This window comes from Pleurodeles waltl, chromosome 9 (assembly GCF_031143425.1).
Source record: "Pleurodeles waltl isolate 20211129_DDA chromosome 9, aPleWal1.hap1.20221129, whole genome shotgun sequence".
Classification (NCBI taxonomy): Eukaryota; Metazoa; Chordata; class Amphibia; order Caudata; family Salamandridae; genus Pleurodeles; species Pleurodeles waltl.
The window spans coordinates 31,258,119-31,285,046 of NC_090448.1; the positions used below are offsets into that span (position 1 = coordinate 31,258,119).

A 26,928-nucleotide genomic window follows, 5' to 3' on the forward strand; every position below is an offset into this window, starting at 1 on the left:
TAATGCAGCCCTGGAAGATAGCTCAGCGGGTCACTGGGCCTCCGGCAGTGCCTTGCCAGCAGGCCAGTTTGTCGCCTCCGAGGGCCACGAGTCGCCTAGAGCACCCGGTTGATATTCCGAGCTTCTTGACTCCGCCTTTCACCCCGAGGTTGCGTTGCCTGGCTGTGTAGTGTCCAGGGTGGTGGTTTCTTTTGTAAATACTCCGGCTATTTTAACAAAAGCACAGTTTTTTTGTTAAACAGAGATACTAGCGAATTAAGGGTCTGTGCCAGAGGTGTGTGGAGCTGGGGTGGGTGAACCTGGTGGGCTCTGTGATGTGCGCCGGGGGTTGCCCGCTGGTCTCTCGGCTGTGCCAGAGGTGTGTGTTGCTGGGGTGGGTGAACCTGGGGGGCTCTGTGATGTGCGCCGGGGGTTGCCCACTGGTCTCTCGGCTGTGCCAGAGGTGTGTGTTGCTGGGGTGGGTGAACCTGGGGGGCTCTGTGATGTGCGCCGGGGGTTGCCCTCTGGTCTGTCGGCTGTGCCAGAGGTGTGTGGAGCTGGGGTGGGTGAACCTGGGGGGCTCTGATGTGCGCCGGGGGTTGCCCGCTGGTCTGTCGGCTGTGCCAGGGGTGTGTGGAGCTGGGGTGGGTGAACCTGGGGGGCTCTGATGTGCGCCAGGGGTTGCCCGCTGGTCTCTCGGCTGTGCCAGAGGTGTGTGGTGCTTAGGGTGGGTGGAGAGGTGAGTTGAGAAGCCCTTTGCCTACTGGCATCCCAGCCCTGTCTATGCCAAGGAGGACATTGCCCGGTCTGTTGGACTCTGGGCGGAGGCAGGCTCTTCCGTGCCAGGCAGAACCTCGTCTGGTCTGTGGTTGGCCTTCGACAAGGGTAGTTCAGGGGCCTGTCGGTCTGAAGACCCTACCTGGACCAGGGGGCAGATTCCCTGGTCTGTGGGCACTTGACTGACGGAGCGTCTGCAGATCTCCAGGCCAGGTACTATAGAGAACCAGGATGAGGGAAAGGGGTCCCTATTGGCCTCGTGCTGTAGAGAACATTGGTCTGAGGGCATCCCTGGTGGTGCCCACTAACTTCCAGACCTCTCTTTCCCCTCTGCTTCAGTGCGTGGTCTGTGAGGTCCGGTGCGGAGGGCACTCGCGTCCGACCTCTTTCCCCAATCCAGACAGAACATGGCCTGGTCAGTGGGGCCTGGAGTGAGGGAAGCCTGCGTGCCCTCTGGTCATACCCCGTTTTAGACCAGTGAGTTCATTGCCTTCTCTCTGGAAGCCTGTACTGAGGGAAGACCAGTTGCCCGCTGGTCTCCAGACCCTGGCCTTCAGGTCCCTGGTGCTCGGGAGGAACTTTACTGAGACGTGGTGGCCTGTACTGGCAGAGGCTTGTGTGCCCACTGGTCTCCGGGTCCCTGTTGCCATGGAGTCCATTGCCCTAGCTATGTCAGATTGTACTGAGGAAAGCTAGGGAGCTCTCTGGTCTGCAGACCCATCTGTGCCAGGTACCTCATTGCCCTGTCTGTGGGAAGCCATGGTGCCCTCGGCCATCAAGCACCTGGTGCCATGTAGCTCATTGCCCTGTCTGTGGGACCCTGTACTGTGGGAGCCCTGGTGCCCTCTGGCCTCCAGGCCCCTGGTGCCAGGGGGTTCACTGCACTGTCTCCGAGAGCCTGTACTGAAGGAAGCCCGGGTGTACACTGGCCTTCAGGCACCTGGTGCCAGGTAACTCCTTGCCCTATCGGTGGGACCCTGTGCTGAAGAAAACCCGGGTGCCAGCTGGCCTCCATGCCCCTGGTGCCAGAAAGTATTTTCCCTGTTTGTGAGAGCCTGGGTGCCCACTGGGAACTGGTGCCATGTAGCTCATTGCCCTATCTGTGGGAGCCTGTACTGAGGGGAGCCTGGGTGCCCACTGGGATCTGGTGCCATGTAGCTCATTGCCCTGTCTGCGGGAGCCTGTACTGAGGTAAGTCCTAGTTCCCCCGGTCTCCAAGTGCCTGGTGCCATGGGGTTCGCTCCCCTCTCTGTGAGCCTCTATTGAGGGAAGTTGGGATGCCCGCTGGTACCTTTTGCCATGTAGCTCATTGCCCTGCCTGTACTGTGGGAAGCCCTGGTGCCCGCTGGCCTCCAGGCCACTTGTGCCTGGGGGATGTCTATGGGACTGTCCTGTCTGTGGGAGCCTGTTCCGAGGGAAGCCTGGGTGCCCACCGGCACCAGGTGCCATGTAGCTTATTGCTCTGTCTTTGGGACCTTGTACTGTGGAAAGCCCTGGTACCCGCCTCTCCTCCAGGCCCTTGGTGCCAGGGGGGTTACTGCCCTGTCTGTGAGAGCCTCTACTGGGGGAAGCTAGGGTGCCCACTGGCCTTTGTGCCCCTGGTGCCAGGTAGCACTACCCTGTCTGTGGGAAGCCCGGGTGCCCACTGGCCTCCAGGACCCTGGTACCAACGGGTTTACTTCCCTGTCTGTGAGACCCAGTACTGTGGGAAGCCCGGGTGCCCACTGGTGCCATGTAGGTCACTGCCCTGTCTGTGGGACACTGTACTGAGGGAAGCCCGGGTGCCCACTGGCCTCCAGGACCCTGGTGCCAACGGGTTTACTGCCCTGTCTGTGGGACCCAGTACTGTGGGAAGCCCGGGTGCCCACTGGTGCCATGTAGGTCACTGCCCTGTCTGTGGGACACTGTACTGAGGGAAGCCCGGGTGCCCGCTGGTCTCCAGGCCCCTGTTGCCAGGTCGCTCACTGCCCTGTTTGTGGGAAGCCCGGGTGCCCGCTGGTCTCCAGATCCCTGTCCCGCTGGCGTCGCTCTGAAGAATGGACGCTCTGTGCGCCACAGGCCCGGACTGTTCTTTTTTGCCCTAATTGTGCTATTCACGGGGCCTGCGGTGGAAAACGAGAAAAGGCCCATGTTTTAGGAAACCACCGCAGCCGACCTGGCGGGGCCTCGGCTCTTCTCAGAAGCGTGCTCCGTGTTTGTGGACTGGAGCAGCCGTGGCGCAGTGTGTGGAGGGGACTGGAGGTGACTGGAGGCCAGTACTGGCTGGGACGGGGTCAGTCCACTGTCCTCCATCCGTGGCGCATGGTGTGGAGGGGATTGGAGGCCAGTGCTGGCTGGGACGGGGTCAGTCCACTGTCCTCCATCCGTGGTGCAGGGTGTGGAGGGGACTGGAAGCCAGTGCTGGCTGGGGTCAAATCAGCCGTCTGCCCTCCATCCGTGGCGCAGGGTGTGGAGGGGCCTGGAGGCCAGTGCTGGCTGGGGCCAGGTCAGTCCACTGTCTTCCATCCGTGGCGCAGGGTGTGGAGGGGCCTGGAGGCCAGTGCTGGCTGGGCCAGGTCAGTCCACGGTCCTCCATCCGTGGCGCAGGGTGTGGAGGGGCCTGGAGACCAGTGCTGGCTGGGACCAAGTCAGTCCACTGTCCTCCATCCGTGGCGCAGGGTGTGGAGGGGCCTGGAGGCCAGTGCTGGCTGGGCCAGGTCAGTCCACGGTCCTCCATCCGTGGCGCAGGGTGTGGCGGGGCCTGGAGACCAGTGCTGGCTGGGACCAGGTCAGTCCACTGTCCTCCATCCGTGGCGCAGGGTGTGGAGGGGCCTGGAGGCCAGTGCTGGCTGGGGCGGGGGTAAGTCCACTGTCCTCCATCCGTGGTGCAGGGTGTGGAGGGGACTGGAAGCCAGTGCTGGCTGGGGTCAAATCAGCCGTCTGCCCTCCATCCGTGGCGCAGGGTGTGGAGGGAACTGGAGTCCAGTGCTGTCTGGCTGGGGACGTGTCAGTCGAGGTAAAATTTCCCACTTGGCCTGTCTGCTTCCGGCTTGTTACCAATTCTTGAATTTCCAGGTGACCAGTAATAAATGGTTTCTACACGGCCCAGTAACGGGTATATAGATATATATTTAAACGGTACTCGTGATTTACCGACCTCGCAAGGCGTGAGGGTTGAGTTGGCCCCGCTGAGATTGGCGCACGTAGACTTCAGATGCTGCAGATGTCTGCAGCAGGCACATTAACCCTCTCTTGCACGGCTATAGAGCCAGCCCACGGAGGTCTCAGTGAGGGAGGGCTTTGTGTGCCCGGCTCTAGGAGCTGATAAACGGATTTGCCTCTGAAATGTTTGTGTGATCCTGGTGCAGATGTGACCAAGAACAAGCCCTTGAACCTTTCTTGGCCTCTAAAGTAGCTGAGTGGGTCAAGCGACTGTTGCGGCGGTCTGCACCGGCTCTCAGGCCCACATACTAGAGGCCAGACGCTCATCCTCCTGAGGTAGATGGAACGAGGTCCTTTCTGTTTGCTATAACCAGGGCCGCTGGGATTATGCGGTGTGAGAGGGCCAAATTAGCTGCAGGGTTAAGTAAATTAGGCGGGAAGGAAAGGAAAATTATGCGGCACACTTTGTTGTAATATTACGTCATTATTTCATATTTACACTTGGTAACTCGATTGGCATTGGTTGCATCTTATTAGTACTAGGGTTATGAACCAAATATCTCACTAAGCAACAAGAAGGTGAAGTCCAGGTTTGCAAAGGGTCTCACTGCGAGCGAACACGTGTAACTGCGTTTTAGTAACTTTTAAACCGTTTGAGCTAGAAACAATTGTGTTGTGTTAAAATATGCAGTTTGTGCGGCAGATGATGAATTAGGTGGCAAATCTATAATTATACGAACATCGCCGCATTCTTCTAATTCCGGTGGCCCTGGCTATTTATTACACTACTGTTTAAGCGACAACCCCTTAGTTCTTGGTATGTACCCCCGGCCCCCACGGACCCCCTCCTGCGGGCGGTGAATCCCTGCAGGACCCCCTGGTGCGCCAATAACCCGCATCATGTGGTTGGATGCATTCACACTGAAACCCATTCAACTCCTGGCCTCTCACCTGAGACTACCAAAGGAAACGATCCCGGAGACTATGCCCTGTTTTTTTATTCGCCCTGTGAAACGTTAGCCCCTTGCAGGCGCTTTGTACCATGTGCCCAGATCTTTCCCTCCCGTGCCCACGGTACCTACAGTATTCGTACATTGTTCCACACTCACTAGAACTAGGTTTGAGAACCGAGGGAAAGGGGTTCATTGGTTACATTACACAAGGACACATTCATTTTTGTATAGGCACAGGGAGATTATGTGATTTGGACCGAATCACAGGTTGTTCAGCCGACGCCAAGACTCCAACCTAGTTCCTGGGTTCCAAAGTCGGCAGCTTTGGCCCTTACGTCACATCTTGCCCTACTTAGCCCCTCACTGCCTGCACACCCCATCTTGACGAATACCCCCAGCCCCCCTCCTACCTGCCAGACTTCCAGGGCCTCCGTAGGCCCACTTTCTGTTATGTGTCAGGTGTGCCCTCAGCCTGCTCCCCACATCTGTGCAACCCCCCTGTTACTTCATTTCTGCAGTGCCTCGAACCCACCTCCTGCCGGTCTGGCCCTGTTCCTGCATACTGCAGTGACTCCCAATCTTCTGACTTCTGTGGACCCCCACTTTATCATTACTGGAACCCGGTGACCCCCACTGAATCATCATTGGAATCCCGGACCACCCTCCCCCATGAGTCATTACTGGAAGCCGGGGAACCCGGTCTAAACATTCTGGATGGTTTGAACCACAAAACAGTGCACAAAAAATACAGAAACAAACATTTCATCAAACACGTACACAAATGAGAACACATTTTATTTAATTTGCAACAAATACAATTTAAAAACACTTAATTTTAATAGGAAGTTTGGAGCATTTCTAAATTCAGTGGAAGCCACACACATCGTCCATACTACACTCTGTTAGATGCACCTGCAGGGCTCCCACGAATCGGAGGATACTATTTTAATTGTGAGCCTCCAATTTCAAATTCCTTGACATTTACAGAACGTTTTAAAATTTTCATTTGTACATTTAGCCACTTTATTTCTTTCTATACACTTTATTAATCTTTTAATATTAGCAAATTTCTCAGCAGACACGTACCCCCTGGGACACTTCGCGGACCCCTGAGGGTCTCTGGCACTACAGCCTGGGGGCCACTGGCATAGTGTACTATGCCATGCCCGCCTCACCACCCACGTGCCCCAGTTGCATAACCCCTCCTTTGTGCCTTCCACCCACGCCCAGTTCCTGGGGGCGTCTGCATAACGGGCTTCATGAGATCTGCACCCACAACATGTCTACGTCCACTCACTCCCGCGCATCCGCTTCTTACCCCCACCGCCTCTGCCAACCCTTTGCTTGCACCCCCCCTCCCCTCCCCCCCAGCGTCATGTGTTTGCTTTTACTTTCTAATCCATGTGTCATGGAATTTGTGACTCTGGTCTCTACCCGGGTCCTGTTTTTAAAGTATTTAGTTCTATAATTCCACCGCTCTCGATAAACTTTCTCACACCACCACTCCACCCAAAGCACCAGGCAGACAACTTTTACATTAGGTAGAATTTATTATTGAGGTTAAACACACGACCCTGTTAGTAAAAAAAAAAAAAAAAAAAAAAAGATATGAATGCAGTGTTAAATTTAGAGGTTGGACTTGTATGAACTTAATCGAAGTAATTTAAAATGAATGATTCGTGTGAGACAAACAGTGTTACTTTAATAAGTATTTTTAAATAAATGAATGACATTTGAAGCAGCAGTACACTATAGTAATGAATAAACTTAAAAATGCACTTCGTAAATAAAATATAGAGTTATGGTTTGCAAAAGGGGTCGAATGAGGTTCGTAATATTTACTTTGGTGTAGGATAAGAATTCAGTTAATGCCATATAAGCCCCATTTAATTTGATTATATGTATTTAAACCTTTATGAGGAGCATAACGTTTTTGCATGTTTTTTTAACTTAGCTGGTCGAATAATATGTGTTAGATTTATTAAGTTATTACCATAAAACTGAATTTAATTTAAGATACGAATTGGTGTTAGAGAGTAACATTTTAATAAAAAATAATTCAATTTAGGACCTGGGTAAGAGTATCAGAGACCCTTTATGTAATTTAAAAATAAGCTAAAGGAGATGGCTAGAAATTTGATAAAGTTTAGGGTTAGTGATGAGAACAAAATAAGACCATATCAAAAAATAATTGGAATGACATCAATCAGTTAGAATTTGTAGAGCGCACTACTCACCCATAAGGGTCTCAAGGCGTGGAGGGGGTGTCAATCCTCTGTGCTTCAGTCGAAGAGACTCGCTGCGGTGGGAATGCTAGAATGGAGTAAATGTTGGTAAGTTTAGGGTGTTTGGATATACATCATTCCCAGCTGTCCGTATGAGGTTACATGGCCCCCCAGTCCAGCAGAGAGGGATCAGCCGGACCTTTATAGAAGAAAGGCTGCGTGACTTGGACCGCAGATTTATTCGCTCCAAGATCAGTTCAGATCTGTTCCGCCTTCGGGGTCGTGGAAACCTCTCCAAGGAATGGCAGTGGAGAAGTCTGCCTAGTTGACTCCTGGTTCCAGCCCTTTGGTGCCTTCCGTGACCCTTCAAGGTTTACAGGTCTGTGGATCCATCATTTAGCCCAGTGGTGGGACCATAGGACTGGTACATGTATATTTACCCACGTGCTCCTTTGTTAATCCAAATATATGAGATTAACTCGCTGAGGCACTCGCACGTTTAATGATCTCCTGATGAAGGACCAGAGGTCCAAAGTGCATTGAGGATTTTTTTGTTAAACAGTTTGTTTATTCCCGAGTATTCGAGTGATGGAGCTACAACAAATGAACACATTTAAAGAAATTTAAAGAAAATAAGGAAATAGAACGTCAATGAATGCTTTCATTTCATCATGGGCTGTTATTTACGTATTTTTTTCAAATCAGTGCACAAATTAACAACTCGTTAATAAAGAGAGGAACCCACTCTGGTACCATTGGGAGTGCGAAGGGAGGCGCTTCACCAGAATGGGATGAGTGCATTCATAAAACAAAACCCAGGACCGGGGTCTCACTCGTCATCATCCGATGAGTGACATACAAAGAAGTTAGTTAAAATCTTTAAAATGTAGTATTCAAAGGAGAAAAAACTTGGAATTAAGCCTATTGAGTGCTTTCATTTAATACTTTATCTTAGGACCTGCCCTTGCCACAATTGAGCAGAAAAGGGGTCTCTGTTGCCAGACTAGGATAAGTTGTTAAAGGGGCTGCATCGCTCCAAAAGTTCCCCACGTCCAGGTTTATCTCAGGACCTGAAGCCGCGGCCTGTAGCCGGTACGTGAGGTTACTGGGCTCCAATTGGCCCAGCCTTGGCTCACCTTTGGTAGCCTGGCCCGAGCAGCAGGGCGGTCCTCTGAGCAGGCGCGTGAGGTGATGAACGTGTTAAACCAATGGTTGAAACACTGCAGTGAGCCGTAAAGAACATCCCTGTCCAAAGTAAGTAAAATATAAAAGAAAAATCATCAACCAAATACAGAAATTAGGAGTAGCAGATACGATTTTCAACTGAGATGCAAAAAGGAAACATTATGCCAATAAACCTTTAATAGGAACATAAATAGCTCTAAATAAGAGGAAAGTGAAACTGACACCAGCAAGAAGAGAAATAATGGAAAATGACAGTAAAGAAAATTAGTGGTTAAATATCCAATTCAATATGAATGGAAAACAACCGTAATTAAAAAGAAAATGCACTAAATGAAAATCTTTTGTGTTACTTTAAAAATCAATGGAAACATACAACAGAGTGAAAACTAATGCAAATGTTTGCAGGAGTGATCCATAACTTTGGCTAAGAATGTTAGGTGGTGACTCATTTTAAGCTCTTAAAATGCCAGAGGGGGAGTTTCTTCCAGTAAAACATTTTCCATTTGCATTTAGGAACAGTTACGGCGCTCACAAACCTTCAGTGTAACAAGTCTGGAGTCCGCATCCAATGTTGCACGCAGGAGTCCCTGCAGGTGACGTCGCAGGCCTTGGCCAAACACATGACCTTCTTAATGCTACATGAGTGATTGGGCGTTTGGCAGCCGGGCAGTATTTGCTGCAATGATCGGTCAGCTGGGCATCTGGTAATAGAAGTGCCAAGTACTCGAAGCAGTCCTGGTTCATCCCACGCCCACTTGTCGAAGTGAGGCTCTCTGGATTCAGTCTTAAAGTTGGGTGAAGGACACCTTTCCCTTCATCATGCTTTTTCACACCTTCAGGTTGGCCATACAGTGATCTCTTCCACTTCTGGGAGCTTACAGGGGTATCCCACCCAGTCTATGTTGGACCATTTTACGCCCCAGTTACGGCCAGGCGCCAGTAATCCAGCACACGTTAGAAGGCTGGCTGGGGCCAGGTCAGTCGTCTATCCAGCACAGGTCAGAGCTTTGTCTGGACTCGCATGATCTCTCCAGGGATCTGCTTCTGAGAGTCACCAGAAGACACACACTGTCCAGAACAGTCCGCTGCCCCCCTTATCGACAGAAAAGTCTGTCTGGATAAGCCTTTTCCAGTTGGAGAATTAAAGTAGACCCGCCTAGGGAAAGGCCCAGATCCTCATCTCCCCTGGAATACCACCTCTCCAGGATCTGAGCTTCCTCAGAAGGTGTTGTACTGGACATTTGGAAGAAAAACAGGATCACTGAAGGCAAAGTATCCATTCATTGATCACATTTGTTTCTTGGACACACCCACATTCACCGCAGAAGGATGTCGTGGGATAGTTTATTTCAGGCAGGTAGAGTATTAGATGATTTGTGGGTTAAATGAAAATGGACGTAGGCTTCCTGCCTTGCAAGGTATTTGATGTACCGACTGCTAGTTGATTGAGAACATTACCTCCTAGCTGAAACTGTTCAAATTTACATCCCGCCCAGGACGTCACTAGTTACAGGATTGTGAATGTCGCCGAAATCCAGGAAATTGTTAATTTTTTTAAATTTGACAGAAAACCAAAATGTGGATTTCACATCCGTTTGCATGTTTGTCAGTGTTAGACAAAGCTATAATTGTGGAGAAAATTAATTTGTCTTCCACATTTAAATCTTGATGCATCTGTGTTTTAGTTAATTGCTTGGTCGAAAGAACTACGTTACTGGAAATCACCCCCTTGCTCTGCCGCCCTCTTGATCAATCACATCTCGGGGTTGTGAACACTGAAACAATATTTGACCAACCACAACACATCCATGTGCGGATGGTGGATCCATCTGCGTTTTATACAGGGGATGGGTCATAAACGCTGTCGGAGGGATGGATTATAAGCCAAGAACATGTTTTATAGGCAGAGAAATCTCTTTACCAGGCTTCGTAGACCCAGCAGAGGCAAAAACCTTGGTGGCCAAAAAAGAAGAAAACCGTGAGGTTTTTGCCTTGCCTACTGGATCTCTCCATGGAGGCGTGGGTGAGGACATGACAAGTGGGAGGAGATAAAATTCCACCAGTCAGCTAAGAGTGGTCGGGTTCTTGCAGATAGTTTTTGGTCTTCACACAGTAATATTGATTGCAACCCAAAATCATGTTATTTATGAAACCTCTGTGCTTCGGGCCGGTGTGAAACTGGAAAGCTGTTCTGTAGTCTGGAAATGGTACCATCTTCGCCTGGGTGGTCTCCTCGTTGAATATGCGGGGACTTGAGTTCATTGGAGTATTTGCAGGAAGTGTCAGATGGCATCCTCGCAGTCAGGCGATCGTTGCGCAAATCAAGGTGTTGTATCCTTTTATACGTCTGGATTTTGACAGTACGGTGTATTACCTGGGTATTACATTTAAATTGGAATGTATTTAAAGTGAAAGATGTGTGGTGTGTTAAAGACTATTTGAAGTGCTTAAGATGGGGGTTTACACGTGGCGTAATAGTGGGGACTGGTGGGGACGCTGCAAGACAAACTAATGTGTTGCTCGTCAATCAGAATGCAGCACTTAATTGTAAACCAATGTTTTTTGCTTCTTCTTAGCCGTATAAATGACAATAAGTTTTAGTTAAAATTGCATTTCAAGTCAAACTTAGCGCTGTGACTCCAACTTCTGTGGGCTTCAATCTTTCTATAGGTGAAGTGAAGCTGGAGACCCCTTCCCTCATGGAGCAGCTGAGAGGCGAAGCACTTAAGTTTCACAAACCAGGTAAGTTAATTTCCTCTTTCCTATTCTCTGTGGTCCAGCGTCCTTGTTACCCCAGAAGAAGTCTAGCGCGGCCAGAATCAGGGCTTCCAGGTTGTCGTCCTACTGCAGAAAGGTTCTGCTCTCCTAATCTGGTACTGAGATTTGGCCAGGGGGCATCAGTTGCCAACCACAGGAGATCTTCACGCGCCAGGATATTCAGAGGGTCTTGAACACCTGGTCTTCTAGTCCACGGTGACCTACGGAAGGCGATCATGAGAAGGTCACCAGGGTGAAGAGCGATGCAGCCATGCGTTGTCCTAGGAGACACTCATGACATGCTGATGATGTGGGATGAGGTGTTTGTGTTCTAGCTGCCATTGCAGCACTGCCTCTGCTTGGAGGTGTGTGGTGTTTCGAAGGAAGGACTTCCTTCTAGATGGGAGATTGTGAAGCGTGGAACCGTACGCTGCATGTCTGAGCTCCCCCTCCAAGTACACACCAGAAGCAAGGTTTGCATGCACATTGTTAGAGTTTTGTAAATCACAAGCCAAGTTTACCTCCCTAATAGTGAGCAGGAGTCGCTCTGGCCGTCCTTGCTAAGGCCTCCTGTGTGGCCGGTAAGGTGTCTGCGTCCGCACACTACAGCCCCGATGACCGTGCACCCCACTCCCACTCCGCCTTCCAAGCCCATCCCTGCACAGCTTCTTAGGCTCTCCACACCACCCCGCACCGTGCCCTCCGTGACACGACTGACACTGGTCCATTGATGACTGAGCTCCACAGAGGGTTTGGAATATGGAAAGCCCCAATCAGTCTTCTGTGCTCGAGGAAGAGACACCCTGAGTGGTGCCAAGACATGAGTGACCCTGCTGCACGTTTACTTGCTGGTCATCGACTCCGACTGAACTCCCAGTCTTGACGAATAGTGAAGTGAGAAGGATGATCTCTTCTGTACCCAGACACCAGTTCCATACTCCCCGCCAATAGGATGCTTTTCCTGTGGATGAAGTTCCCACTCAACAGGGTCCAGACCATCTTTAAAAATGCTGCTGAATCATTGAGCTAATCCTTGAATTAAAATCCCCACTGGCAAGCATGCACCTGATGTTTGTTTGCATTTCAATGAGGGCCTAGTGGGTGGCTACGGTGATCAATCCAATCCACCCGTTTCCTGCTGTGCTTCATTAAAGAGGAGACCAGCAGCCTCTGAGCCGCCACGCGCAGCCTCTGAGCCGCCACGCGTAGCCTCACCAGAAACTTTAGTGGTACAGGCTTTTCCTTTCAGGGTACCTGGGCCGTCTCTCTTGGAAGCGAATTCAAAAGATTAGAACAGCTAGGTCAAAAGATACTTTTCTGTGATAGCCTGGAACTTAACCTCAAGTTCAGCATGCCTCCCTACCAAGTACCCTCACTGTCTGTGGGGTAATCCTAGTGGTACCCAATTTTCTGGGGCAGACGAGGAAAGTCTTTAGTGAGATGAGCAACCGTGGCATGGACGCTGCCAAGCAGTCTGCAGATGGGTCTGGACATCTCTCTGTGGGTGCAGAAGTGGTCTTCCGCTGCCACTCGTGGACGAAGACCACAGACTTGTAGGGGATGCCCAGTCCTGATCAGTGGGCATGCCCTTTTATGGTGCTTTCCAAGATGGAGCACAACAAGCAGAATAAGTTGCAAAGTATTTCCATAGGCGGGTCTGGAAATTCGAAGACTACACATCATTTTGCCCACCGGCCAATGCAGTCTAGCTGTTTGTCCTGCTGCAGAAATTATTCAGGCAGAGGGTGACAACCTCCCTCCCTTCTTTGTCTGCTTCGTGCACCTCAACCCTGAAGCCCTTTCGTCAATGCTGAGGAAACCGAGCCACCCAGCCCCCAGGGGCAGAGGATCATCGTGCCAATGGGTCCATGTTTTTAAAACCGATTACTCTCCCCTCTTCAGTCCGGCTCGCTTACGCCCTAAGAGTCCTCCTCGAGTCGTTGGCTGTGGTAGGGGGTCACCTCCACGATGAGACCCTTCACTCCTGTCCAAAGTTGAACGAGTGACTTCTTAAAGCATATTCTGACCATTCTCTGCTGCAGAACCTGTGAATTATTTACACTTTTTTCAGAGTCTCTGCTTTTATACAAAGAAAAAGATATCCCCAGAAATCACGGGGCCAGTGTGGGATACTTCTCAAATGTGAGCGTCTCTGCCATTGCTTGATGTGCAGCATATAGCGACAAAGTTCGCTTACGGCGCGCCAGCCCGCATGAGTCGTTCAGGAGGTGTTGGGGTTAATGGCATCTGGTTTCTCTCTATGGTCTCTGGCTTGGCTGTGCACGAGGGTAGCTTTGTGCTATCCCACATACCCAAGACCTCTCCAGGGGACTGTGCAGCATCTAGTGAATCGGCTGTGCATTCTTTTGCCTGATCACATCCATTTTGGTCATCTGCTCATGGAGTCCTAGCAACGGCGAGCAGCTGTTTGTAACTTTTTCAGTGAGACCCATTTCCAGAATCCTGGGCACTTTAGTGACGTATGCTTCTCTGCATGTTTGGGGGAAGCATCTGGGACATTTTGACGTTTAGCATACGCAGGACCAGAGAGGAGCATCTCCTGCATGTACACCTTCTAGAACTGATGAAGACAGTAAATTGATTCTGAGCGTCTCTTTCCCCTCTCTCCGCACACATTCAGGGGCCCACCATGTACTGCCTTAACAAATAAAGAGGATTAGTCTCCCCTCCCCTCGTCCAAGAAGACTGTCTGGCAGGGAGCCTCGGACAGAAGGTTCTGGCTGCCCGCAGCTCATGTGGAGGGGAAGGAAAATCCAATCTCAGCGAATGTGAATTGGATGAGGAGATGCTAAATCAGGTGTTTTCCATGTGCGGCTCACTTCAGGTCGAGAACCAACAAGATGTGCCCCCTCTATTGTTCATGGGAATATACTCTTAAATAATCTCTTGGACTCTGAGTCTCTCCTGGATTTACAGTCCACATTAGGCATTTATGCTGTTTCCCTAGCTTCAGAGAGTAATTCTGACTGTCAGCTTACAAGGCTTGGGTGAACATGGTGGCCCCTAGTTGGCATGGAGGCGGTGGTCTCCAATCTCTCACCGCAGCATGTCCAATCCCTGTTGGCTTTTTCTGCTGCAGGTACCAAGGGAATGATATTTCATCCCCACTTCACAGCAATTTGTATGCATGGAACTCGATCAACTGGCTTGTAACCTCTCTTGAACCATCCGCAGAGGTGGTGGGTATCCTTCTTTCTGTGAGCACCTCTCCACCCGGGCTGTAATTCTAGTAGAGGTGGTCTGTCGGTGTTTTCGAGGCAAGATATGTCTCCAGAAGTCTTACACACTTCCACATTTGTTGTTTCTTTGTAGAAAGATACTTCTCTTGGTGAAATGTTACTTATTTGCCCTTTGTGCATGTCTTTTCCTGCTGGACTAAGGGTTCCTTCCCAGATCTTAGGGTACAGTCTTTCATTTAGGGGTCTCCAGATCAGAGTTCACTAACTGCTCGTACAATTGCTCAATAAAATCTCTCTGGAACTGGCTTTTCTGTTGGGGCAGCCTTTACACCCGGACGTTTCTGACTTGGAAGCCTTTTTTTCTAGCCATCACATTGGTTAGATGTGTTGGAAAGCTACAGCCTCTGTTGTCGTATTTTGTGTTCACTAAGTTTTTGAAGATCCTGATTGACTTAGGATGAAGCTCTTATTTCTATACAAGCTGCTGCAGTGTAGTTCTTAAAACACGTTTGCCAAACACTTAGAATATTTTTCTAAGACTTCACAGCAAGTTCCTGCCCCTGCCATCCTAGCAATAGGCTGTTACATGTGCACATGGGAAATATGCTGCCAAAAAACTATTAGCAACGCCACAAAATAAAATGACGGACGGAGTGGTGAAACATTTTACTCACTCACCCCCAGTCACAGATCTGGGTTTAATCCATCGTTCTTTTGCTCACCATGCCACCCCAGTTTGGACCCAGCCATATGCAAATCCGTCTTGACCCTGCTCACCCTGGGAACAGTCCAGCCCGAACTGCCAGGCCAGTTCCTCCCTGGACCGGAAGCAAGCATCCTGGGACCGGTTTCATAGTATCACCCTTCATCAGCCAGGCTAGCTTGAAGCCAGTGACACAGTGAGCACAGGACCCACTTCTGGGCATTGCCAATGTCTTTTAGCCATGGTGTGCAGCAGCGTGGCTGCCGTTCAGCATGGCTAAGAGTTAGTGGTGTAGAATATAGTGGCGCATAGAGTTACAGTGTAGAGTGGAGTATAGTGACGTGGAGTGGCATGGAGTACAGTGGCGTGGAATTCTGTAAGTAGTATAGTTGTAGGTGGAAGTAACCTAAACAAGAAATCAAATGTAAGATAAACGTAAAGGTTTGAGACATTAAGGGGCTGAATGGCTGAAAGACAATGAAAACAGGCAAACATCATGATTGAGTACTGTGGACAAACGACTGTGGACACGATAAAGCACCCCGTGTGTAGCTGTGCGCATGTTGCCTGTTTGGAACCACATGCCACATATGGCCACATGGGAGGATAGACCTTCACAGTGGAAAGGTGGTAGCCTGTCTCCCCACAGGTGCAGGGCATGCGTCCGCCCTTGCATTGGAACTCTGTTCCCTAAACAGCCCTTCACCTCATCCTGGCCTGTGAGAGGGGAGTGGTAGATGCCTTCACTCTGATTGGGCTACACTTTGGGTGCACCTCCAGAGCTGGGCCCACAGGGGACTCAAATTCTCAAGTCCACTGAAAGAAAACATTAAGAACCGCAGGAACAGCCTCCTCTTGACGCCCCTCCTTATGACACTGAGAGGATATAAAAGGAAGCAGGTTGTTGCTCAGATCTGCAAAGCCCATGCAAATTGTTTAGAAGGTTCTTATGCTGAAGAAAAATGTTGCAGCTTGTAACTTTGACTTTATTCCCACCGCTGGACTGGAGCATCTTCCAAAAGTTGGAAATAAGGGGGAACTCAAGGGTAAAGATTAACAAAGTTACTGAGCGTTTCAAGTTTGTTTTAATGTTTAAAAAAAAAAAAAAGTAGTAAACAACCACTGGAAAGCTTTCAAAGCCCTTGTGTTATAAATGTATAAATATGTTTTTGTAAAACCCTATTTTTTTCCTGTCAGGTGAAAATTACAAGACTGAAGGTTATGTGGTGACCCCCAACACCATGAACTTGATGAAGAAACACCTGGAGATCACAGGTGGGCAGGTGAGTGTGAGGCTTGCGGACGAGGTTGGCGGAGGGTTGGGGTTCTTGGCCATCCTCTAATCTTGCAGTGGCGTAGATCTTCTTTAACCGGTGTGGCCTGGCATGTTGCGTAAGCCTTCAGCCTTAGAGCATGTGATCTGTACATCTACAACATTTGATAAACCGAGGCTGCCAGCAGTGTCTCAGTGGGACTTGGAGATGGGATGATACAGCAGTGACCTGAGCCTTTTTCAGAAGGTTAGCAGACTGGAAGTTGGGGAGTAGCGGGTCAGGCAGAAAATTCCAGGATATACGTGTAAAGCAGGACAAGGCCGAGAAGTGTATTTTTTTTTTTAAATGTTACTTTCTTCCTCCAGGTCCTATCAGTATTTCTTTTGTGCTTGCTTTTCTCACATTGTTGAATTATGGTCCTAATCTCTATGAAGCTTCAGCGTTGGTTGAAACTGCCTGAACTGGGAGTCTGTGTGATACTGAAATCAGACATGCAAAAATGTTCGACTTTGGCAGTTGGTAAAAAGGATAACTGCTCTTTGTAATTCAAAATACAAGTAGGACCGTGTGCTGGTTTTGATCTTTTTGGAAAAAAACTAAGTGCAGCTCGCTCTGGCGTGCAGCTCGCTCTGGCGTGCAGCTCGCTCTGGCGTGCAGCTCGCTCTGGCGTGCAGCTCTTGCAGAGAAATTGATCAGAAAGCAAAATCAGCTATTCAAAATGCACTCCTTTTTAGCAAAGAGATCCCTCTAGGTGGTAGAAATCCAGTTTGGCCACACTTTTTAGTTTTTTTGTTTTTTTTGCACAGTATTTTTGGCTCAGTACTTTTCATGCAGTCGTCCTTGGTATTGTTTTGCAACTGTATATACACCGATTAAAATGAATCGGTAAGAAAGCAGTTCCCCTTTATCCACCAGTCCCTGCAACATAATACCCCGCGGGCTCCTGGCTGGGTAGGTATAATCTAGGGAGAAAAACAAAATGCGTGTTGACCCACACAGAGTAGGCATTTTTTGTTTGTGAATAAAGTGAAACTGTTTGATTCTTAATTTTTGTCATTGCAAATATTGTTGTGTAAAAAAAATGAATACGCTACTTCCTATACGGCTCACAGTGCGAGACGTCTCCTTCTAGGTACCACTTGTACCCCAGTCACGTTACCTTCTAGCATGAGAAGCAACTGGATAATTCGTCTCAATCTCAAAATGGCATTCAGGCCTGCTTGTCCAGTTTCGAGAGGCTAGACTTGCTGTTAATGGGTCTTCTAGAGGCTCCCACGTGGTCCAAGCATGTTGAGGTGTCTCCTTGTTGGAGGTAGGCTGGACTGAGGTTCTGAAGCTCTCGGACAATCTTCCTCTGATGATTGGGTTGTTATTAAGAGCCTGAGCCCACAAGCGGGGTCTGCTGTAGCACATTTTTTAAACGTAATTTTGAACCTTAAATGAGAGGGAAACACTGGGGGTGATAGTAGTTGTGGCAAAACCACGCAATGCGCACATTAGATGTCCATGTACATCTGGTTCCACTCTGTCCATTAGAAAATCTGAAGCGCTGTTTGTTGCCTTTCCACAACCGCATCTTGATAGGCCTGTCTCCATAGCTGGCCGGGCAAAATGGATTGTCTGATGCATCCAAGTATATTATTCCAAAGCCAAATGTACCTTAAGTGTCACACCTCAGTCAGTTCTCAAAATAGGAACCCGCAATCTATTGCATATAGGCATATTTCTAAATCTGACATCCATATCTTTTACTACGGACCCCTGTGTTGACATTAATGCCAGACAAGTCATTAGTTGGTCAAACTGTACTTAAAACTCTGTTCCACCCAGCAGCCACTTCTGCTCGCAGGACACTGTATTAGGAGGTTGAGTACTACTTCTCAGTCCATGCACAGCATGCAGCCTGCATCTGCACATGATGCAAAGGGAGAATGCTACTCACCTGTAACACTCGCTTTTCAGGTTTGTAGTGCTGTAGATTCACATGGACCATCTGTACCTCTTGGATGCAAGTGTAGTGGAATAAGTTTGAAAAGTTTGTCAGTACTTTCGCTTTACTGATGTTGTTTTTCACATCCCATGAGTTCCCTTGAAAACAAAACACTTTCCTTGAACAAAAGCATCTCCTAATTACCTGAGCAGGGTACATCATGGTGGCAGTTTGCACAGCATGTGAATCTACAGCACTACAAGCACAAATAGTGTTTCAAGTAAGTAATGTTTTCCTTTATTAGTGCTGGGGGGGGAGAATCTGCTGATGTCATGGCGAAGCGTTTAACAAATGTACTAGGGATGGATGTTGCCCCAGTATAGCTTCTCAGTCTGATCACTTTCGTCCGTTGAATCTTGACCGGCATTTCTAAAACCCCTCTGTGGCTACCCCCCCTTGGCTGCAGAGACAAGCAGGAATGCTAGAGCAAAGCAGCAAGAGGTCCAAGGCACAGTGGTCACTGTACTTCTGTGCTATTTCACCTCTCGCACAGGCTTTCATTTAATATCCATGTCACAGTACCAACATTTTTTGAGCTAAATTACAAATAAGCATGAACAAAGGAGTTTGGCCCCAGAAGCACTTGTACAACATCAGATACTCGGCGAATCGACTGGCAGATTCTACCCAATTAGGACAGAGCCAGTCTTAGAAGTTGAAGTACAGTTAGAAGAGATGGGACCTGGTGCCTAATTCATTGGCTAATGGAACTTGAGACCGTTTTTCTGCACTAAATGTTGTCAGCCTGGGCAGATAAATATACCACTTTGTGTCGGTGGGTTGCAGAGTGTTAGGACGGAGTAATTGAGGTGACTGAACAGCATCTGTGCGTAAGACACATTTGGGACCGAAACATCATGACTGTAGTAATTATGTGCAGCAGGGAGTGAGGCAGATCTGAGCTGGGGACATCAGCCCCAGTGTGCCAGTATTTAGGGAGGGAAGCAGTCAATAATATTTCAAATTTTTCCAGTGTTTTACCTGATGATGAGGATTACAAGGATGATGCAAGATCTTGTGCAGCCCTCATCAGTCAGGATCAGAGGTACGTAGGACATGGCGTCCTGCAGCACATGCGCACTTTACATTCTGCAGTAGATGGTTTGTCACCCTTTCTGTGTCACGTGCTGATAAATCCAACCTCGCAAAATTCTGAATGGGGCATTACCCAGTTATACATGATCTAACTGGTTCGAGTTGTGCTAGGCTGCAAGTTGTGTGATCTTAGAAGAATAATTTTTAATCATTAAATACATTTTGCTCCCATTTCCCAGGTGAGGACACGATTTCCTCCGGAGCCCAATGGGATCTTGCACATTGGCCATGCCAAGGCGATCAACTTCAATTTTGGGTATGCCAAGGTGGGTAAGGCGACTGTAAATGTAAGGTTTAGTGAAGGAAATTCCTTGACTTCTAGTCCTGAGTAGTTACTCAATCAAATGATGCTTTAGTGCGCCTTGAAGAGCACAGCATGGCGTTTTTGATAGCAGCTACTTAGCCAGAGAGCATCAGAGCGCTTTGCAACACAACCTTTGGGAGTATGAGTGTTTTATTGACTCCTGCATTTAACCACATGCTAGGATGCAACATTCAGGACCTGAAGAATGGCTGAAATAAAAGATCAGCAGAAGTATGGGGGAGCGGAGGAATGGGGGAAGGAGATAACATGGCAGAAGAGGGGTTTAAAAGGATCAGAAAGAGGTACTCGGCTGTAACAAAACCTAATTTTTCTAGTTTTTTCTAGGATAGTAATCTTAAATTGCTTCTTGAAAGTTATTGGGGGCAGATTTTTTAAAGCTGGTTTGAGTCGGCCATCATGGGACTGGCTGTTCAATGCAAAGTTTGTGAGGAAGCTTTATTGGCTAAGTTTTAAGTCTGCATTTCAAACTAATAATTCACAGATTCAGTTTGATCCCTTATGTAACCAGTTCACACCCCAACAGAGACCGCCCTCTGACGCTGCTAGGCATAATGCTGATTTTGATTAGTCGCCCAAAATTTAAGTTGAAGTAGACTGTTAAAAGTTTGTTGTGTGATAGATGTATGGGGAACATTAGTTAAGTGGATTTATTGAAATATGAGAGACCAAACACCTCATGGTCAAGTGTCCAATAATCCACAGTTTGTTCCATGACATGAAACAGCTGCTTGTGAGAGTCCTTTGATCTGTGGTTTGTCTTCTTATAAGACACCACAAACTCCTACTTCTAAGAACCTTTGTTATTTTGGCCTGTGGCATGGTACTCTGTGTAGTAGGTGTCCTTTGACTTGGTTTCAGAAGCATGGTGCTAGTCATTCATCAAGGGAAGTACGCATATTGGAAGCAGGCGTGCTGTTGAGGAACGATTTTGATTCTGACTCTGGAGGAGGAAGGCGGGTCATTCTGAACTGCTGAGGCCTATCTAACTGTGCACCTCTCCGGCAGGCGAACAACGGTATCTGCTTCCTGCGGTACGATGACACCAACCCTGAGAAGGAGGAGGAGAAGTACTTTACGGCCATCAGGGACATGGTGGAGTGGCTGGGTAAGGTGTGCGCATGTCATGCTTTCTTGGGAGGCACCATGCCTTGGCTTGAGCCTTCCCTTCACAATGAATCATTGCATGGGTCAGCCGCGTCAGGTCTAAGAAACAAGCAAAGACCACATCTATAGAATGTGCTGTTATGTTTGTATTGAGGCCCCTGCAGTCTGAGTGAACTAACCCAAAAGTGCCGGTAATTTAGGAGAGCATGCTTCTCTGACTGCTCCTGTAGTAATTATGCAGGAAGTATAGAAAATAGGTGTTCGGTGGCATGTGTAGCTGCAGATACACATGCTGTGCATAGTCCGCCGTCTGGTGTTGGGTCGGAGTGTTACAAGTTGTTTTTCTTCGAAGAAGTGTTTTCGAGTCCGAGGGACTCCTCCTACTTTGGTTCCATTGCTCATGGGCGTCGACTCCATGTTAGATTGTTTTTTTTCCGCCATCGGGTTCGGACGTGTTCCTTTTCGCTCCGTGTTTCGGGTCGGAAAGTTAGTCAGAATCAACTGAAAATTCGTCGGTATTGTTTCGTTCGGTATCGGGTTAGATTAGAATCGACACCGAATCTTGAAGAGCTCCGGTAGCCCTTCGGGGTAATTTCGATCCCCCGTCGGGGCCTGGTCGGCCCGACCGCGTGCAACATCGAGACTGATGGAACGGACCCCGTTCCGATTCTGTCCTAAATGCCACAGTAAATATCCCTATACAGACCAACATTTGGTCTGTAACTTGTGCCTGTCACCCGAGCACAAAGAAGAAACGTGTGAGGCCTGTCGAGCGTTTCGGTCGAGAAAAACGCTCCGAGACCGAAGAGCCAGAAGGTTGCAGATGGCGTCCACGCCGACAGGACAACAACGGTTCGAGGAAGAGGGAGAAGAAGAAACATTCTCCATCCACGAATCGGATTCCGAAGAATTCGATGTCGAAGAAACCGTGAGTAAGACGTCGAAACAAGCATCACACAGAAAAACAGACAAAGCCCAGGGGACGCCACTGCCGACAGGCCATGGCTCAACCCATAAAGTAGGTGACCGCCCATCGGCACCGAAAAAGGGCGAGCTGGTGCCGAGATCGTCCGACTCCGGTCGAGACACAGGCACGCAGCAATCTCGGGACCGAGAAACTGCCGCAGAAAACGGTCGACACCGAGACAGCGGCACCGAAGCTGCTCGGCACAGAGATAGCGGCACCGAAGATGGTCGACGCCAAGAAGGTACGACACCGAAAAAGAGGAAAATCTCTTCGGAGCCGAAAACAACAAAAGACACGGTTTCGGTGCCAAAACGCCCAGCAACCGAACCGAAAGCCAGTTCCTACTCAGAGGAACAATCACTGTCCTCCCAACTTCAAAAACACAGATTTGAGGAGGAATTACAAACAACAGCTGTAGATCACACGCAAAAGCGGATCTTTATACAAAGTGGTACAGGGAAGATCAGCACCCTTCCCCCAATCAGAAGAAAAAGGAAACTAGATTTCCAACAACAAGAAAAAACACCACAAGCAAAAGTGGTGAAGAAGGTAACTCCACCACCCTCTCCACCACCGGCAACTCATATATCACCGGCACAGACTCCATCACAATCACCAGCTCATACCACCATGAGCCAAGATGACCAGGATGCATGGGATCTCTATGACGCCCCAGTATCGGACAATAGCCCTGAGTCGTACCCCACTAAGCCCTCACCACCTGAGGACAGTACAGCGTATGCTCAGGTGGTAGCTAGGGCAACAGAGTTTCATAACGTATCGCTACATTCAGAGCCTATCGAGGATGACTTCCTTTTTAACACCCTGTCCTCCACCCATAGCAATTATCAAAGCCTTCCTATGCTCCCGGGAATGCTAAGGCACGCTAAACAAATCTTTAAGGAGCCAGTTAAAAGCAGAGCAATAACCCCAAGGGTGGAGAAGAAATACAAGGCACCACCCACAGACCCTGCTTTTATTACATCACAACTGACACCAGATTCAGTTGTCGTAGGAGCAGCTCGTAAAAGAGCCAACTCGCACACATCAGGCGACGCACCACCTCCTGACAAGAAGAGGCGAAAGTTTGATGCAGCCGGGAAAAGGGTTGCAGTACAAGCTGCAAATCAGTGGCGCATCGCCAACTCGCAGGCACTCCTAGCGCGATATGACAGAGCCCATTGGGACGAGATGCAGCATCTCATCGAGAACCTCCCCAAAGAATTCCAAAAACGGGCAAAACAAGTGGTTGAAGAGGGACAAAACATATCCAACAACCAAATCCGTTCTTCTATGGATGCAGCAGATACAGCTGCAAGAACTATAAATACTGCTATAACGATAAGGAGGCACGCATGGCTGCGCACATCCGGCTTCAAACCGGAGATACAACAGGCAGTGCTCAATATGCCGTTCAATGAACAACAATTGTTTGGACCAGAAGTGGACACTGCAATTGAAAAATTAAAGAAGGACACAGACACAGCCAAAGCCATGGGCGCACTCTATTCCCCGCAGGGCAGAGGCACATTTGGCACATTTCGCAAAACAACTTTCAGAGGAGGGTTTCGAGGTCAAGCCACACAACCCAGCACCTCACAAACAACACCGTCTACCTACCAGGGACAGTATCAAAGGGGAGGCTTTCGGGGCCAATACAGAGGGGGCCAATTCCCAAGAAACCGGGGAAAATTTCAAGGGCCCAAAACCCCTCAAAACAAGCAGTGACTCACAAGTCACTCAACCCCTTCACACAACACCAGTGGGGGGAAGACTAAGCCAGTTCTACAAATCTTGGGAGGATATAACAACAGACACTTGGGTCTTAGCAATTATCCAACATGGTTATTGCATAGAATTTCTCCAACTCCCTCCAAACGTCCCACCGAAAACACACAAGATGTCCAAACAGCATATAGACAATCTAGGACTAGAAGTTCAAGCATTACTGCAAAAAGACGCAATAGAATTAGTACCAAAAACGCAAAAGAACACAGGAGTTTACTCACTGTACTTTCTAATACCGAAAAAGGACAAAAGTCTGAGACCAATATTGGATCTCAGAACACTAAACACCTACATCAAATCAGACCACTTTCACATGGTCACGTTACAAGACGTAATACCACTACTGAAACAGCAAGACTACATGACAACGTTAGATCTAAAAGACGCGTATTTCCATATACCGATACATCCCTCGCACATGAAATACCTAAGGTTCGTATTCGAAGGAATACATTACCAATTCAAAGTGTTGCCATTCGGAATAACGACAGCACCAAGAGTCTTTACAAAATTTCTAGCAGTAGTAGCTGCACATATCAGGAGGCAGCAAATACACGTGTTCCCGTACCTAGACGATTGGTTAATCAAAACCAACTCGCTAACAAAGTGTTTACACCACACAGATTATGTTATACAAACCCTTTACAAACTGGGTTTCTCCATCAACTATGCAAAGTCACACCTTTTGCCGTGTCAAACACAGCAATACTTAGGAGCGACAATCAACACAACAAAAGGGATAGCCACTCCAAGTCCACAAAGGGTTCAAAATTTTCACAAGGTGATACAAGCTATGTATCCAACACAAAAGATACACGCAAAGATGGTCTTAAAACTCCTAGGCATGATGTCCTCATGCATAGCCATTGTCCCAAACGCAAGATTGCACATGCGGCCCTTACAACAGGGCCTAGCATCACAATGGTCACATGCACAGGGTCACCTTCTAGATCTGGTGTTGATAGACCGCCAAACATACATCTCGCTTCTATGGTGGAACAGTACAAATTTAAACAAAGGGCGGCCTTTCCAAGACCCAGTGCCACAATACGTGATAACAACAGATGCTTCCATGACAGGGTGGGGAGCACACCTCAATCAACACAGCATCCAAGGACAATGGGACGTACATCAAAGAAAGTTTCATATAAATCACCTAGAATTGTTAGCAGTATTTCTAGCGTTGAAAGCATTCCAACCAATGATAACCCACAAATACATTCTTGTCAAAACAGACAACATGACGACAATGTATTATTTAAACAAACAGGGGGGAACACACTCGACACAGTTGTCTCCTCACACAAAAAATATGGCATTGGGCAATTCACAACCACATTCGCCTAATAGCACAGTTTATTCCAGGGATCCAGAACCAGCTAGCAGACAATCTCTCTCGGGATCACCAACAGGTCCACGAATGGGAAATTCACCCCCAAATCCTGAACACTTACTTCCAAATTTGGGGAACACCTCAAATAGATCTATTTGCAACAAAAGAAAACGCAAAATGCCAAAACTTCGCATCCAGGTACCCACACCGGCAATCTCAAGGCAATGCTCTATGGATGAATTGGTCAGGGATATTTGCATACGCTTTTCCCCCTCTCACTCTCCTTCCATATCTAGTAAACAGATTGAGTCAAAACAAACTCAAACTCATTCTAATAGCACCAACATGGGCAAGACAACCTTGGTATACAACACTACTAGACCTGTCAGTAGTACCTCATGTCAAACTACCCAACAGGCCAGATCTGTTAACACAACACAAGCAACAAATCAGGCATCCAAACCCAGCATCGCTGAATATAGCAATCTGGCTCCTGAAATCCTAGAATTTGGACACTTAAACCTCACACAGGAATGTATGGAGGTCATAAGACAAGCTAGAAGGCCATCCACTATACACTGCTATGCAAGTAAATGGAAAAGATTTGTTTGCTACTGCCATAATAATCAAGTTCAACCATTGCATGCATATCCAAAAGATATTGTAGGGTATTTACTACATTTGCAAAAGTCAAATCTAGCTTTCTCTTCCATAAAGATACATCTCGCAGCAATATCTGCATACCTGCAAATTACTCATTCAACTTCCCTATTTAGAATACCTGTCATTAAAGCATTTATACAAGGCCTAAAAAGAATTATACCACCAAGGACACCACCTGTTCCTTCATGGAACCTCAATATTGTCTTAACAAGACTCATGGGTCCACCTTTCGAACCCATGCATTCTTGCGAAATGCAATATCTAACGTGGAAAGTTGCATTTCTCATTGCCATTACATCTCTAAGAAGAGTAAGTGAAATACAGGCATTTACTATACAAGAACCATTTATTCAAATACACAAAAATAAGGTAGTTCTAAGAACCAACCCAAAATTCTTACCAAAGGTCATCTCACCGTTCCACTTAAATCAAACAGTAGAATTGCCAGTGTTCTTTCCACAGCCAGACTCAATAGCTGAAAGAGCACTACATACATTAGACATCAAAAGAGCACTAATGTACTACATTGACAGAACAAAACTAATTAGGAAAACAAAACAACTATTTATTGCATTTCAAAAACCTCATACAGGAAATCCAATATCAAAACAAGGCATTGCTAGATGGATAGTTAGGTGCATCCAAACCTGCTATCTTAAAGCAAAGAGAGAGCTGCCTATTACACCAAAGGCACACTCAACCAGAAAGAAGGGTGCTACCATGGCCTTTCTAGGAAATATTCCAATGAACGAAATATGTAAGGCAGCCACATGGTCTACGCCTCATACATTTACCAAGCACTACTGTGTAGATGTGTTAACTGCACAACAAGCAACAGTAGGTCAAGCTGTACTAAGAACATTATTTCAAACTACTTCAACTCCTACAGGCTGAACCACCGCTTTTGGGGCGATAACTGCTTACTAGTCTATGCACAGCATGTGTATCTGCAGCTACAGATGCCACCGAACGGAAAATGTCACTTACCCAGTGTACATCTGTTCGTGGCATTAGTCGCTGCAGATTCACATGCGCCCACCCGCCTCCCCGGGAGCCTGTAGCCGTATGGAAGTAATCTTCAACATTTGTAAATATATTACTTAAACTTTATTATGTACATACGCATTCACTCCATTGCATGGGCACTATTACTATCATACACAACTCCTACCTCACCCTCTGCGGGGAAAACAATCTAACATGGAGTCGACGCCCATGCGCAATGGAAACAAAGGAGGAGGAGTCCCTCGGTCTCGTGACTCAAAGACTTCTTCGAAGAAAAACAACTTGTAACACTCCGAGCCCAACACCAGGCGGCGGACTATGCACAGCATGTGAATCTGCAGCGACTAATGCCACGAACAGATGTACACTGGGTAAGTGACATTTTCCTTTCCATGTTTGCTGAATCTGTGAAATATTGTTTCTGAACCATAGGGCAAACAAAACCTTGATCACCTCTCTAGAAG

General features: G+C 48.0%; 1 protein-coding gene and 1 non-coding gene across 2 annotated transcripts in view; both read left to right on the plus strand.

Moving 5' to 3' along the window:
• QARS1 (glutaminyl-tRNA synthetase 1) overlaps positions 1–26,928 on the plus strand; it is a 343,605-nt gene that overhangs the window by 139,021 nt on the left and 177,656 nt on the right. Inside the window, exons 8-11 of the mRNA XM_069206197.1 lie at positions 10,931–11,002; positions 16,118–16,203; positions 19,459–19,545; positions 20,610–20,709. Of these exons, the coding sequence (XP_069062298.1) occupies positions 10,931–11,002; positions 16,118–16,203; positions 19,459–19,545; positions 20,610–20,709 (345 nt within the window). The remainder of the gene's footprint in view (positions 1–10,930; positions 11,003–16,117; positions 16,204–19,458; positions 19,546–20,609; positions 20,710–26,928) is intronic.
• On the plus strand, positions 18,546–18,680 carry LOC138260601 (small nucleolar RNA SNORA14). Its single transcript, XR_011198909.1, has one exon. It is a non-coding gene; the product is annotated as a small nucleolar RNA SNORA14 (small nucleolar RNA).